The sequence below is a fragment of the Ceratotherium simum genome, chromosome 31, assembly GCF_057802395.1.
Source record: "Ceratotherium simum simum isolate JZ-2026a chromosome 31, ASM5780239v1, whole genome shotgun sequence".
Classification (NCBI taxonomy): domain Eukaryota; kingdom Metazoa; phylum Chordata; class Mammalia; order Perissodactyla; family Rhinocerotidae; genus Ceratotherium; species Ceratotherium simum.
This window is the reverse complement of record NC_141930.1, coordinates 16,474,990-16,492,887: the sequence shown is the minus strand read 5'-3', so window position 1 is coordinate 16,492,887 and position 17,898 is coordinate 16,474,990. Positions and strand designations below refer to the sequence as shown.

The 17,898-nt window shown below is 40.0% G+C and overlaps 1 protein-coding gene across 17 annotated transcripts in view; it reads right to left on the bottom strand.

Moving 5' to 3' along the window:
- The window catches only part of NCOA2 (nuclear receptor coactivator 2), a 283,737-nt gene that overhangs the window by 89,848 nt on the left and 175,991 nt on the right, over nt 1-17,898 (bottom strand). For all 17 annotated transcript variants that reach the window (XM_087420446.1, XM_087420443.1, XM_087420450.1 and 14 more), the window contains 2 exons: nt 14,160-14,264; nt 10,470-10,642 (listed from right to left, as the gene is read on the bottom strand). In XM_087420446.1, coding sequence (XP_087276572.1) covers nt 10,470-10,642; nt 14,160-14,245 — 259 coding nt within the window. In that variant the 5' untranslated portion in view covers nt 14,246-14,264. The remainder of the gene's footprint in view (nt 1-10,469; nt 10,643-14,159; nt 14,265-17,898) is intronic.

The following is a 17,898-nucleotide window of genomic DNA, read 5'->3' as shown; positions in this document are numbered from 1 at the left end:
AAATATTTAATTGATTTCTCAAAAACTGTATCATTCTTCAAACTAAGAAGAATGAATTAGATGTAAACTTTAGCTCATGGAAATTTAAACATATCTGACAAAATCTTAGATATGAGTTGTTTCAAAACCAAAATATCAAATATCTGCATAGCACTAATATAAAGTGTGAATGTGCTTTCTGCTATATATTCTAGTTTAATACTATATGTCTATTTAAAATCATTAGGGAAAATAGTCCATATTAATTAAAGATCATAATAAAAATAATCATAAAAAAATATACTTTTTCCCCTAGGATTTAAAAAATACACTCTAGTTGACAAGCTGTGTAGATTTCTCATCCTTAGATTAAGAGGGTCTCAAGAGCTAACCCTACCAGAGTCTAAGAAAGGTAACAGTTCACCACCCAAATTTTCCTTAAGACACAAATGCACTTTCAGGAGACAAACTAAAATACTGTAAATGCTATTTGTCACATGATAGGTTATAATTTACAATCCTCATACAAGAAAGAGAATGTACTCACTCAATTGTTAAATTAAAAATTTCAAGGGGCCTGGCCCGGTGGTACAAGCGGTTGAGTGCAAACGCTCTGCTGCGGCGGCCCGGAGTTTGCCGGTTCGGATCCTGGGCGCGCACCAACGCACCGCTTGGCAAGCCATGCTGTGGCGGCGTCCCATATAAAGTAGAGGAAGATGGCCACCAATGTTAGCCCAGGGCCAGTCTTCCTCAGCAAAAAAGAGGAGGATTGGCAACGGATGTTAGCTCAGGGTTGGTCTTCCTCACCAAAAAAAAAAAAAAAAAAAAAAAAATTTCAAGTCCTTAAATTTAGGGTGCTATTTTCCTTCAATGTAAGGCCATTATACAGGGCTAGATAAAGGCTAGGCATCAGAAAAATTCAACAAATATTTATTTTACATAAACTAAGAACAGACATTGTGTCCAGAACTGCCAAAGGTGTAAGTAATGAGTAGATACAATCTCTGCCATCAAGGACTCTGTCATTCAATTGGGGAAGAAAGAGAAAAGTACACACAAAAACTAATCAGAATAGAGAATAAGATTAGATAGTACTAGAAATGATATGGCGATTCAAAGGAGATGAGTCTATATTAGTGGGGAATTAAGAAGTTCTTTGTTAAAAAAGGAGTATCGGAGATGCACCTTGAAGAATGAACGGTAGGACTCGAACGGGAATAGACAGAAACAGGAGAAGGAGGTATTCCAGACAGGGAGGAAAGAGTATGAATACTGATACAAAAGCAGAGAAACGTGAGTATGTGTTAGCAACAGTTGGCAGCCTAGGGTAGAGTCTCAGGGCATGCACACTGATGAGACAGAATATAAGAACACAGCAGCGGGCCAAACGGGTCAGACGCAGCGTACTGGTGTAGGCCCCTTGCCACTGGGCCTTCTACGATCATCCAGCCTAGATTCCCTCTCACTGGGCTCTACAAACCCTTAAAACAGTTGTCATACGCCCCCCTGGTGGCCTGTTAAAGGGGAGTAGCTGTGAACCAGCTGAGGGGGAGAGGAGAGAAGCGTTCTAGGCAGAAGACAGAGGCAAGAAACTGTGCACGTGTGCCTGGGCCTGTGCAGTGTACGCTGTGGGGGCTGGGACAGATCACAGAGGGACTGTACACTACAGTCAGGGTTCTTCTTTTGGACTTTGTCACAGAGTCTACTGGCAGTCACTAGGTTGGGGCAGAAAGACCAACCTGGCTCCCCCTCAAGGGGCTTAAGGAGTATCTTTAGCTGACTGTTGTGAAGGAATGGCCCAGTCTTGCTCCCTTGGGCACAGTGGCAGATAGGACTATTTCTAAGCCCCAGAAGAAGAGGTAGAGGCAGGTGACATAATGCTTCCCCTTCTGACGACAAGTGGCGGGGAGGGCTGAGCAGCCAGGACACACATGGGCACTCGTGACTAAAGCTACTGTGAGATTAAAACAGAAGGTGAGGGCTGACACCGAGGGGGCCAGTCTAAGGGCTCTTACCTAAGTGCCCGCAGTTGTCAAATAAGACAATGCCTTAGGTCTTTAGTGACAATATCATAAGAAACTATAAAATAAAATTTTATATTAAAAAATTTCCCTATCTTTGTGTTTGCACTTGCACATGTGTGCTTCTGAGTATGTTCCCCATCCTTCTGTCAGGCTCTCTGCTGGTTGGTCTTTGTGGCCTCTCTTGCTGCCTTTCTATCTCTGTCATTTCCCCCCCTTCATTTCCTCCTGCTCCTTCTAAGTCCCCTCAACAAGTGATCAAAATGAACGAAAGGTTATTTATAAAATATTATTTCTTATTTCAGATGAACGAGACATTTTATAGTTCTCCAGCATGTTTTAACTTAGTTTTTTCTTGTTATTGTTTCATTAGTTATGTGCCCTCTGCCCCCTACCCTCCCATCCCCTGGTGTCAGCAGCATTGAAAAAACAAAAAAAAAAGTGGGATCTATCCCACTTTTTACAATAAAGCATGGACACAAGAAAAATCATTTTATCCAATAATTAATAAGTAAGCATTTATGATTATTTAAGCACTCTGGTGGCTTACAGAAGAAATACTGCATAACTAAAGGTATTTTGTACATCTGAATTCACAGTAATTTCTCAAATTATATAATGCAACACCAATAAAACATAATTACTCCAGTTTAAGAGAATCTTTGCAAATCTTAATTTTGTTTCTAATAAAAGTGCATGTTGCCATTGAGAGAAAAATACGTGAGGTAATAGATTGAATCTTGGGATTTATTTCCCACTCCACCAATGACTTAGACAGTACCCTTATGCTCCCTCGGCCTCTCTTTTCTCATCTCTAAAATAAGGAGATTTGGGCCAGCCCTGGTGGCGTAGTGGTTAAGTTCAGCGTGCTCTGCTTCGGTGGCCCGGGGTTCGTGGGTTCGGATCCTGAGCGTGGACTTACACATCACACATCAAGCCATGCTCTGGCAGGCATCCCATATATAAAACAGAGGAAGAGTGGCACAGATGTTAGCTCAGGGACAAATCTTCCTCAAGCAAATAGAGGAAGATTGGCAACAGATGTTAGCTCAGGGCCGCTCTTTCTCACCAAAAAACCCCACAAAGTTTCCCATTCCCAGTACAGCATATCTCTAGAGTCTAGAGATCATGGTATATGACTTCAAGTCAACTCTGCAGAAGATGGTTGGGAGTCTCTGATTTTATGTCACCTTCTCCAAATTCCAGTATTGATTATGGGATTGTGCCTACTGTCCCATCTGGCTCTCACATGCCCTTTCCAGCCTCAAATCCAACCAAATGCTTCAATATCTTATCCTGTAGCTAAACAGTCTGACTTCACACACACAGTATGCCTTTGAGGGGTCCTGTGTCTTTGCTCAGGTTCCTCTACTCCCTGTCTAGAATGCCTCCCTCCCTCCTCCAATCCTCACTCTCTCACCTCTTAATACCTTACTCTCACAGCAAGGCCCAGTTCAAATTTATTGTCCTCCTCAAAGCCCGCATCAGTGTCTTTAATCACGCTTATACCCACTGCCCCCTACAGTTCCATGGCTGGTGGTTTACAAGCTGATTCCCCCCAGGTGAGTGAAAGCACAAGGAAAAGAAGCATGCACTTATTGACTGTTGGATTCACCCTTAGTGAATAACAATATATCTCACATATAGTATTTACTCAATAAAAAATTTATTGAATGAATGTTTGCTTTTGAATGAAATCAATACAGACAGTGGGGTGTCAGAATTAATTTCTTTTCCTAACAGTACAAGGTGATCAAGAAAACAAGGGACGCCTACTTTCTATTAGAGTGTGGAAGCCAGTTTAAGTCTTGAAATGAGAGCTCATATCATAAATTGTAAAATCCTAAAGCATTAGGGCACATTAAATTATTTAAATCCTCTTCATCTGAAAGCTGTTAAACAAAAAAACCTTCCATATACTTAAGAAAAAAAAAAAAATAATAAAGGGATCCTAGGAGAAAATGAGAGCAGGAATTCCACCCCTGCTCACTCATTTTAAGGATCTCATTAATAAAGAGACATTGATCCACATAAAAATATGACAGTGAATTATATGCAAATCAGTAGAAAAATATTTTATCTTCATTAAAAACTGCAATATCAAGCACATACTGCCGACCACAGGCGATATTACCACACAAGGAAATAAAATTGGATTTCTTTCTAGATAGGTGGAAACCTGTAACAGCTTCAGATCTCCAAGAATAAGCTAAGGTCAGATTCATTCTTGTGTTGAAGTAAATAAGGATGAAATGAAAATTGCCAAAACTCTTGCCCTCTTTCGTTCTCCTTAAAGCAAGATTCTTGCAAACGTCACTCAGGCAACAAAGACAAGTAGGAGCAACAGAGCTGCAGGGAGGGGTGCAGATGGAGTACACCAAGTACTACATCTCTGATTTCTGTCTCTGCCTGCAGAGTTTGATAGCTCTGTTTACTTATTTCTGCATTAAAATAAAAAGAATCAACATCGTAAGAATATTAAGGCTTAAAATTGTAACAGAGAAAATATCCAAATACTACTTGTTTCCTCATCAATATTGAGTTCTTAGGAAGAAAACCGAGATTTATTTGGATGATGACTCCAAGTATAGATGTCAGGAACAATGATAAGAAAAGTAATAACTACTGTTTAGTAAGCCTTTTTATATGCCAAGTACTAGATTAAACCCCTTATAAACATTATCAAACATATTCTTCACAAGAACTTTATGTAGTGGATATTATCATCCCCTTTTTACAGACTAGGAAGTAAAGGCCCGAGATGTTAAGCAACTTGCATATGGTCATACAGTTGGTGAAGAGAGAGACTGGGTTCATCTGATTTTAAGTAAAGCTCATGCTTGTAATGAGTTAATATATAATGATGACTTGAACATATCCTGCCAACTGAGTTTGGGTTTGCACTGGCCTATTACACAGCCTACTCTGGTGGCTCACTTTTATATCTGGCTCAGTCTGGCCATTTAACTAGCATCAGCACCTTTAGAAGAAAATAGGATAAAAAAGAAATTGGCAATTGAAATTCAAACTATATGTAGTGTATAAGGGAACTCTGCTTTTAAAAAAAGTTAGAATATTATATGTCATTGGTCTCCCATTCATTCTCCAAATAGTCAGGAGTTTGTACTATTATAAATATTTGACTGGCAATCCGAAACACTGTCTTCAGTATGAGAGTATCTACAAGGGCATCCCCAAGAGACGATGAGTTCACTAACTACCCTTTCCAGTGTGATAGATGACTCTGCCATCGCCCTAAGGTTTCATCACATGGAACATAAGCAATGCCCGGAAGCATCACCCCCGAACCCTGATTTACAGATATCCTACCCCTGGAAGGGATCTGACAGCAGAGGCCTTCTGCGTACTTTGCTTGGTGACAGCTATTAGTTCATGCCTAGGCCTCAGGTTTGAATAACTAAATTTCCATCATAGAAACTTCATGCATTTAATGCAGGGGGGGGAAAGGGAAGGAAAAGCATAATTTTAATAGGTCCTACTTCTACTTCTATGTGCTAGAATTAGGCTGTTTCTATTACTATGTCCTTGAATTTTTACATAATTAGTTTATGAATTTGAATCACCTACATTTGCAATAAAACCTGTCCACCCCCATGCCCACCAGTGGTATACTGGGAAATGCTTAAAAACCAGCTCTTTGAGAGAAAAACAGTAAGCATCACAATGTGTATTACAACTTTTACTAGTATAAAAAGATATGTAGTATATAATTTACAAATGATAATAAAAGACACAACACTCTTTACTGGAAATTCCATATAGCCAAGTGATGCTCATAGAATGCTTCCACTGATTTTTGTCAAACTCCTATATTGCTGCCAACCTATGATTGCAACTGATAAAAGAGTATAATTCCAACATGAATGTTGGTTGAAATTTTAAGTTAATGAATAAGACAAAAGTGAAATAACGAAAATATATGGTGTAGATGTTGTATGCAGAAATTCAATTGTTTGTCAATTTGTGAGTGACTTTTTTGCTGAATTGGATACTATTTTTTTGTGTTAGATGTTAATTATTAACATTTTCTCCTTTACTTTCTTAATTCTGGAGTGACAGCCAACAAAACAATAAATCAAGCCCTGATTTGTAGAGTTTACTGACTTCCAGATTTCCGTGGTGTGAATATTCTCACCACGGCTGACTTCAACGTAACATTGTGGAATGTGAACTTAGGAAGAGATGTGTGGCAGCCACCACTCCATAATATCTCTATCACGTAGACAGACACAAGACACAAAGAGCCTCTAGAACGCAGTAATGGTAAAATGCAGTAAATAATTAGGAAATGATGAGTTTTAGTCTTCCTCACTTTTGTTTTTTATATAATTTAAGTCTATATACTCTTTAAGAATGGCTGTATTTATCAATTAGCTCATAAAATTCTTGAAATTTAACAATTGGCTCTCATTGGCTTATATGACTGGACTCCAGCACACCACTGCCCCTTACCCTCTCTTAAAATACTTCCTTATTTTTTGATGCTATCCTCAATATTAGGGGAAATTCATATATATATGAAAATCTGAAATCCCAATGTTCTCACACTGGTACTATAATCAAAATTGTATCATTAGAATAATCATGATAAGAAACTAGAATGATCTTTTACGTTGTCTGGTCCAACAAGGAATTTTCCCTCAAATCTAGCTTGTACCAACACCGATTTTTGAAATATACCTTTTCATTCTTATTCCTATTCACTCATAAAACTACTTTTAGAAAAATAGTAACAAAAGCTTGAAACCAATTCTCTATTAACTGATAAATACATCCTGTATTCAAATACACTGCACCAAAGTGGCTTTAAATGAAGTGGCAAAGGTTTTCCACATAATAAAATTCATTTTAAATCATTATTTTAGAAAAACAATGAAAGGTGTGGCTACGTTGGGGTAACAGAAGAGATATTACTTTAAACAAGGCAATAGAAATGCATTATTTTTTGGAACTCGCCTCAGTTTCAGTCACTTTACACTTCAGTTTCATTTTTCAAGAGCATAGAAATCACCATGTATTTCCCATAGAAATTTTTATTTAAGTTCCCAGCGAAGGAGAGTGAGAGTGGACACGGTAATCCAAAACTAAATCATTCATATTTTTCATACTGCTTATTATTCTTTTGTGGAGTAGAAGCAATATTACTCTCCCCAATTAGGAAAAAGGTTATTTACTATTTATGACTACTGTTTGTAAGTCGCAGAAACCAGAAGTTTTACACATTTACCAGCACCACACCAAACGGAAGAAACGTCACACTTCAATGTCAGAAAGCTGTGTAATGGTTTAAGCGCAGACGCTGTGTCCACTTGCTCTGCTCCTACAAGGTCCATCGCGGGGTGAACGCTCTGCGAGGGCGAGCATCTACCAAACACGTGTCTCATAAAGTGCTATATACAAGAGAAGGCTTATTTATTTCAATAGTTTGTATTCCCCTCCAAACTGCCATCCTTTATGCCATTTAAAAATATCCTTTCTTCTCTCCCTTTATTTATTAAGGGTATGGAAAACTTGAGGAGCAGCTGATGAGAGCAGACTTGAGTGCAAGAGCCCATCCTACCTGGCTGACCTGCCTGAGCTTCTGACACTGCAGGGTTCCCTAACCGTGAGCCCGGCTTTCCCGACTGTGTGTTCTTCAGTGTGGCACCTCACACAACCCAGCTGAACTTCTCTAGGACAATTAGGATTTTATTCAGCCTGACACTTGTGACTGAAATACAAATTAGGTTTGAATAACGTTGTGAAGATGAAGGTTGGATTTTACTTATACTGAGTGACAGGGGGATCAGTTGGGTGGGCAGGCGCACAGAATCAGAGAGAAGGGCTCAGGTCTGACTTATGTGGTGCTCTGGAACCTTAGCTGGCTGTCAGCTGCTGAGAGATACTAAGCCGGCCCAAACCGAGCTCTCAGTGGAGTGGTATACACGGGCTATGCAGAGTCCTCGGGCACCTGACAAATTTTACTTTCTTCAAATGACTCTGTTGGGGAGGATATTCATAGCCACTTCCTCACCTTTTTTCCTCCACTTTCCGTCTGAGGGAAGAGCTCACTGTCTGAATATCTTAGCATAGGTGAAGAAAAAAAGGTGCATTTCTGCTTAATGTGGGAAAGATACTTACTGAATACCTACTAAACATTTACGGTGACAGGTACAGTCATTTGTCGCTTAATGACGGGGATACATTCTGAGAAATGCATCGTTAAGCGATTTTGTTGTCGTGAGAACATCAGAGTATACTTACACAAACCTAGATGGTATAGCCTGCTTACTACACACCTGGGCTATATGGTGCTAATCTTACGGGACCACCACCATATATGTGGTCCGTCGTTGACAGAAATGTCCTTATGTGGCGCATGACTGTACTTGCTGAGTGAGTTTACACAGCTCATAATTTCTTCAACAACCGTGCAACCTACATGTTGTGATTGCTAAATTCTATGAGGAAATTGAGTCTCAGAGAGAGAACATAATTTACCAGGTTCAGAAAGCCTGTAAGCGGCAGAACCAGGATTCACACCTACCTTGTGTCTGATTTGATTCTCAAGTCCCTGCTCTTTCTAAAAAACAATTTACTAAACAAGCAATATTCTTAAAATATCGGATTAGTTGAGAACTTAGAAGTATATGTGCACTTTTCATTTGGTTGTTAACTTCTGCTTCCCTTTCCAAAACACACTCCTTTTCACATTAATAGGAACATTATTAGAAGACTACGACGTGGCAGGGTGTTTATTGTTGCTGTTTCTTGGGTGGCTGTAGCATGCAGCCTTATGATTCAGCCTGCAGTGAAAGCATGGCCGAGTCCCAGCAGGACGCATCTTAACGTGTTTTATGGTTTGAAGGGGGAATTAACGAGGTTTTGCAAAACTTTAAAACCTTGTGCAAGACCTTGATAGTAAAAAAAAAAAAAAAAAAAAAAAGTCACTGTTTTAAAGTGTAAAAGTACTACCTAACATGTAATGTTCATAAAATTGAATCCTTCAAAATCTTTAGAAACCTGAAGCAAGAAGCATAATGATTTCTCCACTGCAATGCTATCAGCAACTACAAGCACAGCCACTTCAAAGCCTGGAAAACCCGAACAAGTTATTTCTCCGAAGAGCTCTAGGAATAACATTCATCCATTTGCTGATACCAAAAAATGAAGAAGATACAAAATTAAGATTAAACTGAATTTCTGGTAACTAGTGAATCTCAACAGGAAAAGAAGGAAGAGGAAAGAGATGAAGGGAGACTGAGACAGGCACTGAGAGGAGAAACTTCTTGAATACTGAATGTTATGATGATATAATTTTGATGGAGAAACCAAGAAATAAAAGGACTGATTTTCAGAGTGGGCTGTATTAGTTAACTGTGTTGTATATATTATGTGTGTATTTTTAGGCTCTTAGAAGACGGAACTATATTTGTAAAATTGTTTTATATAAAACTTAGCCCGATATTCTGTGTATGAAAATGAAAAATGTTATGATGATAATACACAAATAGGTAGCTAGGATTTTACGATAGAGGAGAGCAGGCAAAGTTTCAGGCTCATATACCAAAAGAGACAAAGACACTATTTTTCTAAAATCTGTCTCTTTTGAATATTATATAAAAGGTAGATTAAAAAAATATGAAGTCTAAGAGGATGCATTCAAAAACAGATTACAAGTGATAATAATCTCCCTGGCCCTGAAGGAAAGCACCGTATGAATACTTCAAGAGCATATGTTGGCCCCAAGCATCAAGACACTGTTCTTACTTGTCTAATACAGATTTTTTTTGGCACCACGAAGTCCAATGTGTTTTTTGAAATATTATTTGCTTAATTTTTTTCTGTAGGCAAAAATATCAAAGAAGAGAGGCAAAAAATGATCTCAGGAAAAAAGAAAACCCCAGGAAGAAAGCTGTCATGTTCTGTGTTTTAGCTTCACAAAAGAATTCTGACTAGAGGCTTAAGCCTTTCGAATCTCTTGTCATTCAGGACATGAAACTGTAATTTAGTGGTGTGGCCAGTTGAGGCTCAGACTTAATCAGATATGCTGACTAGCTGAAACAGGAGGAGGTTCACTTCCTTACTTCTGGTTTCTATCTTCATTTGGTTCCTCACTTGCAAATTATGATAGCCTCTTGCTGTGCAAGCTACGAAAATTCCAAGGTAGAGGAGGAGAATCAGTGGTGGTGATCAGAATCAATCACCTAATTGAGTTTTACTAGATAAAAAGTTACATCACCCGGCCTCACCTCAGTCTCCTCTGTCTTCAGGAATTGTTGAATTTTATATAAAGCCTATTTATAAACCACTGCAAGTGATACTTGTATTCATCTTGCCCTGTGACATCATTTCCTCATCAATAATTTAAGCATAAGAAATGGATTAAAGGGACTCTGAAGGGACTTCTCACACATGCAACAACAGAAACCAACTCAACTCTCCAAAATATTAATCCGGTCCTCTTACCTTGTTCTTTGATCTGGCGAATTTGCTTCACAGTTTCTTTTAAGATTGCACATTTGTCAGGTTTGAAGTTAAAGTTGTCTATATCATTAAAATTTGCAAAAATCAGCTCTGCAAGTTCTTCAATATATTTATTTTCCTGTTCACGATTACGTTTCTCAGTGTTCCTCTTGGGGCTAAAAAGAAGAAACATGTTTTTATTATGAATTTGAAAAAGAGCTATTGTGAAAAGATAAGCACACTAAATAAGTTCTAATACAAAGATAGCAACTTATATAAACACGGAAGTACTCTGGGGAAAAAACCTGAATACGTCCTAAATGTTGCATGTTCTTTTGAAATCAAACTTACCCCGGTTCGTAATTATATATTTACTTGTGTAACCATTTGCTCAATGCGCTTCACGTCTCCCACTGGACTGTAAGCTTCACAAAGCCAAGGATCAGGCCCTTTTGCTCGCCACTGTGCTTAACACAATGCTTGGGACGAGTGGGTATCAAATTTATTGAACACATAAAGGAATGTCTTAGAAAAACAGGGGAGGTTACATTTATAAAAATTTAAAATTTTAGGGGCCAGCCTGGTGGCGTAGGGGTTAAGTGCACGTACTCCACTTAGGCAGCCTGGGTTTGCAAGTTTGGATCCTGGGCACAGACCGCCACATTGCTTGTTAAGCCATGCTGTGGCAGCGTCCTATATAAAGAAAAGGAAGATAGGCAAGGATGTTAGCCCAGGGCCAATCTTCCTCAGAAAAAAAGAGGAAGATTGGCAACAGATGTTAGCTCAGGGCTAATCTTCCTCACACACACACACAAATTAGTAAAAGAAGAAAGGGAAGTTAATCTAATTATAATAGCAATAAATAAATTTCAATGATTTTAGGTAATACATAAAAACTCAAAATAAATCTTTATAATTTCACGGACTTCTTTAGGATGTTAGTAATCAAGCCAAACAGCCTTTTTAGATAATGTAGAAACAAAAGCAAAACCAACCCAGGGTATTTGTTAACTGTCCAGGCTGAATGACATGCAAAATATAAACAAATGGTCCAAGTTCAACTAAAGTTTTAAAAAGTTAATGCAAGGGAGGGAAAAATAAAAATTGGCAAGATCTTCTCATGTGAATTTGATAAAATAGCAAACTCAAAAGTTCCTTTCGATAATAGCAGTGTACAATTTTTTTCTCAAGTACAGTAGAGGGTCCACTAAATGACATTCAAACAGTACAATAAATTAAAAATGCAAGCTGCTTAATGTGGCAACTTTCTGTATTTTTAGTATATAATTTGTGTATAATACCAATTTATAAAATTTTGTAATTTGTAATAGACTTCCATATATTACCTCTAAATATCAGCTTTATTTTCACAAACTAATTAACCTAAGATAGAACACAATTTCTCCCCTTTATAGTGGTTATATGACCTGCCCAAGATCACCCAGTGAGTTACTAATAAAGCAGTGACCAGAATTTGGTTTTTCTGAGTCTCATCTGTATCCCTTGCTTCTACTTTACAAGAGCAGGGAAAAGGAGGGAGCGGCTGGAATGTGCGAAAGAGCCAAGTTCCCATTGTGGACCCCCATTCCCACTCCTCCTCCCTCTCTCACCGCCCCCAACAAGAAAATAAATAAATGACTACTAGGTGAGACAGGGGAGCTGTGTTACAGAGACCCGAGAGCAGCAGGAGAGGGTTCGGAGACGTGTCCACCCCACCAGGCACCAGCACGGCGCCAGGCAAGAGAGCAACCTCTCCACTGGCACAGTTTCCATTTTACCAAACCGCCTCCTGATAGGACTCCCGAGCATTAAAGGCAGTTGGACAGACAGAAGGTTGTGGTCAGTCAGAAGTACTACAGAATCTAGAGGCAACACAGGAGCTGGGGGCTCGGGATGGAATGTGACAGCGGCAATTTAATAGGCTTGTTTTGTTGGCAACTGGAAGGGAAAAGGGAAATATAAAATATTGGCTTTTTGCTCTTTTTCCTTCTCTTCCTCTCTCTCTTTTTTTTTTTTTGTGAGGAAGATCAGCCCTGAGCTAACATCCGTGCTAATCCTCCTCTTTTTTGCTGAGAAAGACCGGCTCTGAGCTAACATCTATTGCCAATCCTCCTCCTTCCCCCCAAAGCCCCAGTAGATAGCTGTATGTCATAGCTGCACATCCTTCTAGTTGCTGTGTGTGGGACGCGGCCTCAGCATGGCCGGAGAAGCGGTATGTTGGTGCACGCCCGGGATCCGAACCCAGCCGCCAGCAGCGGAGCGTGCGCACTTAACTGCTAAGCCGCGGGGTTGGCCCGTTCTCTTCCTCTATATCTTAATGACTTTCCCTAGTCCTCTTCCCTACTGTTTCCCATCTAGGGATCTTTTTACTAGCTATTTAATAGAAGCTGCTGTTGTTATTTAACTTTTAAAATCATTTATATGATTTAGATCATCATTCTACTTTTGTTCCCTATTTGTCCCGTTCTCATTCTCTGCAATGGGTAACAACTCTTAAGTGTTTCTTAATTATCCTAAAACAATGCAAACATAGATTCTTACTTTCTTCTTCTTTTTTTTTTTTTTTTGTGAGGAAGATCAGCCCTGAGCTAACATCCATGCCAATCCTCCTCTTTTTGCTGAGGAAGACTGGCCCTGGGTTAACATCTGTGCCTATCTTCCTCCACTTTATATGGGACGCTGCCACAGCACGGCCTGACAAGCGGTGCCTCGGTGCACGCCCGGGATCTGAACGCCGGCTGCCAGCAGCAGAACACACGCACTTCACCAGTACGCCACGGGGCCAGCCCCTCTTCTTTTATACAAATGGTAGTAACTCCATAAACATTTTCTAAACCTTGCTTTTTCTCTGTAACAATATTCTTAAGAGATTTTTTCCATATCAATCCATAAAGAGTATCCTCACTCTTTTTCACAGCTGTATTATGTTCCAGGTTACAGGTATGTCATAGCTGTTTTAATAGTTTCCTATAAACATTTAGGTTTTCATAGTCTTGTGCAAATATAAATGATGCTATAACAAGTAACCTCACACAGGCATCATTTTGCATGTATGAAAAAGTATATCGCTGGAAAGTTCCCAGAAGCGGAACTGCTAGTTCAAAGAGGATATGCGTTTATAATTTTAATAGATACTGCTAAATTACTCTGCATGGAGGTTATAACAACTCACACTTCCACCCATAATATTTGGCATGGAACTTGCTTTAAAATTATTTGTTTTATTCACCAAAGAGCTACAATCTTTGTCATCAACTCAAAATCAAGTGGATTTAACATTTTATGTCTTGCTCATTATAAAAACCAAAACCAAATAGGAATAAAACCCATGATAAAATTAACAGCAAATCTTTTTACTATGGGATCTTCCTGTCTTTATGACATTCTATCATCTAACAGAAAAGAAAATGTGAAAATCTCAAGATTATAGAATAAACTGGTTTTAAGAGTAAATACACAGGAGACATCAGAAGAAGTATGTAGCTTTCCTCTTCTTGTAAAGACTAATAAAATCTGCAACTGATTAGCACATCCAAAATGTAATCTAAATAATATGCAACCAAAGGTTTAACAGTTAAGGAGAAAAATCAAACAATATTTGAATCAGGTGTAAAACCAATGCTAAACTACCAAAGAATCATGTGTGTGGCTTCCATGGGCAACACTGATTCTGTTTCCCAGCAAGAATCTAACCTGGGTCCAAGCTGGTCAGGACATTCCTTGCGCTTTCTTGTCTCTGCCCTGGATGGGTCAGAGGTATTTTCTCCCATCCCACTCATCTTGAACACATATCAGCAACTAAAATAGAAAACAGGGAGGAAAGAAGTGAAAAGAGCTGATGACAAAGTGTTTGATCAATTTACCAACAATAACAGAACTTTTACTTCAATCAGAAATTTGACAACAGGAATTAACACGTTGTTTTCATTTATGTGCACACAGAACTTCCAACAAAAAGGCTGCATTTTTTTTCACCTTGCTTAAATTAAAGGATAAGCAAATGTAAAGATTAACATTTAAAAAACAAACAAGCCTACCTCATTAGGCCCATACTCTTTAAACAGGAGTAGTATTTCAACAGAACCACGAGCTACAATCTGCTAGCCCTGGGTTTCTGCCACCAGCCTCCAGTTTCAGGAGTGCTCTTGCACCATGTGGAAACTACAGGTGTTGAAAGGGGCTCCTCCCAGTCTCTGTTTTGGGTTGGTCAATGTGAAGTCTGTGCTGCAACAGCTCCCCGTGACAGCCAGCCCCAGGAAGAGGCAGTGCCATGCCACCAAGCTGCATGTTTCCAAATCGGACCAGGTAGATCTGGCATCCTTCTCCTAGCCCCAGTCCTAGCCCTGCACAAGGCCTCCGTAAGCAATGCCCCTCAATCAGCGGGTCTTCCTGCCTCCACGTGGAGTCTCCAGGGCCCTCCTCTCCCACAGCAGCTGGTCCCCTCTCTCCATGGCAGCTCGCCTCCCTGGGCACACTTCCCAGCGCGCTGCACCGGGGGGCTTCCTCTCATATCCTGCCCCCCTCCACTCCCTCCCTCAGATGATTCTAGCTGCCATCACCAAAGGTCTTAAGGTGCACTCAAAAAATCATTATTGACCCTAACAGAGAAGGACAATTACTGGCTCCTTCTTACTAAACTCCTTTCAGTAAGAAAATAAAAAGACATATAATAAGATAATCCGTGTGTTCACAATGGTCATCACTAGCATAATCAAAATAATATTTAAATATGCAAAGAACAAGAGTGATAGAAGTTCAACTCTAAAAGAACTAAACAAAGGGACTAACAAAGACTTGAGGAAACCAAAGATGATTATTACTCAAGATGCTTAATAACTGCTGAGCAAAAGGAAAAAAATGCAGCCCAAAAAGTTTAAGTCAGCATTTAAACCCTTTTCTAGAGCTCCAATTCTATGCTATTTCCCCTTCCTTCTGTCCCCCAAGCTTCTAAAATCACCTTCCCCCTCCTTTGCTCTCTGCAGTGGCTTTTCTTCCTTTCCAGATTGGAAAAGTCAGAGGGAAGGGCAAGTCAGTAGAGGGTCAAGGACTTAAGGAAGATGCCAGAGAGCAACAGGTTCATCTAGAGCAGGGACAAAGAGGAAGGTGGGCTAAGAAGACAGCCAAGACTGAGCACTGTGTCAATGCCACATACCCGTCGACCTGCCCCGCCGCTTCTCTCCGTGTAATCTGGAATGCTCAGTCTCACTACCGTCATTCCTTCTGGCCTCCACTCTGATCCAAAGGGGCAGAGGAGTTAAAGATTTTTCTTTAGGAGTCACGTGTTAGTAGGATGAAGAAACACTGTACAGGTTGAGGGAGGTCGCACCAATTGCACACCCTATTCAAGAGGTCACAAAGCAGGGGACATTCTGAAAGCTAATGCTTGAGCTTCCTGCTGGTGGGAGCAATGTAACCAAGTCCCAAGGTCCTGTACTGTGGTCACATTTTTTGGGCTGATAATAAGTATAATCTGTTTTTAGTTACTATTCATTTAGCATTTACTGTGGACCAAGCAATTCACAGATATAATTTAATCATCAAAAACAGACTATGAAAGGCAATAGAGCAGAGAAGCTAATGGCCAGTACCCATGTCCAAGCTCCACCACTTGGTTAGTTGTGAGACTCTAAGAAGTTACTGTTCACGCCTTAATTCTCCCTTCTGTAAAATGGGGATAATCATTCGCACCTACAGCACAGGGCTGCTGATGGATTAACAAATGGCAGAACTGGGATTTATACACAGGCTTACACAATCCTACTCTTAACTAAAATGTACGGCAAAGGGTCTCCTCATCGAATAAGCCATTCTTCCTCTAATCACAGTCACAGGTCAGGGGGGAGAAGCAGCAAGCTCTGGACTCTCTTCCCCTCATCTAAACATCACTTAATCATTCCAAGACCGCCTGTCTACACTTAAGTCAGCTCAGGGCTGTGAGGAGCAGGAAGAGGAACGCTGCTCTCAAGAAGAAAACAGAGTGAGAGGTGAGATAAACTTGTATATACGAAAAACTCCAATAACAAAAATAGGTGAAGATATTATACAACCGGGATGCACTCCTCTGCTGGCTGGGGTGGAGATGGTACTGAGCTGGGCCTTGAGGAAGGCGGGTGAGTTATAACAGTGGGGAGGAGAGCTAGGGCAGTGCAGAGGTACAGGACGGGGGAGAAGCAGAAATCTGGACACCAGGACCCTTCTCAGATGAGACCTTACCAACATTTATTTTCAGTATCTCTCTCGGAACCACAATTCCCATGGCTTCACTCATAGGCATGTAAGAAAAAACATTACTCATCCGATCTAAGTAAGCTCTCATCAAACGGCCTAGGGAATTTTTGCCCTGGAAGCAGCTTTCCATGAACCATAAAAATTCAAGTAAATGTTCATCATCAAAATATAAACCTCAATATATAACAAAATGCCCTATATAGTATGTCTTTGTGATAAGTTTGTTGACAAAAATGGCTATTTTTCCCCAAAAGGTATCACTATGTATATTAAAAAGTATAGTACTAACATAAAAATCAGAAAGCTTTTCAAAAGACGATTTTAAAAAGTGGCTGTTTTACTTAAAGTCGTATATACTCAGTTTTGGGATTTAACATCAGCATCAGCATCATCTCCCTTTAAATTTCCCAAAATACGTACATACTAATAATGGTAACTTTGCGTGGGGGGAGAGCACTGATATGTTTCAACAGAAGGACGAAAAGGAGATAAGGAGTGAGGCAAGGAGTAACGTTTTGTGCTCTAAGTATAGTCAAACCATTTGAGCGGACTTTATATTTAACTCGTATCTACTCAAGGCTGGCTCACAAACCACGCTATTTGTAGCTTTAAAACATCATTAATTTCCTCTTGAAGTAAGTTATTTGAGTGCCAAATTTCTCTTTTATTATTATGTGATGGTACCTTAAACACTTTTCCTCTAAATCTATAAATTTCAGCTTTACGAGCATGCTTGTTTCCTTATTTTTCTGTGCCTGCCCATATGTCCTCTTTTCTGAGCAATTTTCCTGCACTCGGTATGCCCAGTACACACTGCCAACCAACCTTTAAACCACCAAAGGAAAAATAAGGAGGGGGGAGTTGCAATCATTGGCCAAGTTGAGCACAGGCGGACGCACTCGGCTGGCCACAGCCATCAGGCTGGGGATGCCCCGTCGCACACACTGCTCAATGACTGGGGAAAAAATTTTTAAAAAAAGACAGTCTCCGACGAAGAAAAGGAAAAGGGGCAAATTTAGGGTTGGAGCAGAGAAAGGAGGAGGGTGGGGAGGGTGGTGACAGGCAGGAGCCAGTTCCCGAGCACCACTCCCTTGCCTGCCACAGGGCCAGAAGTGGATGTAATCCAAGAGCAGACCCGGGGATTTATGTCCTGTTCTTTAGTGGATGAACCAAATAAATAACAGCGAACTTCATTAATGAGGTG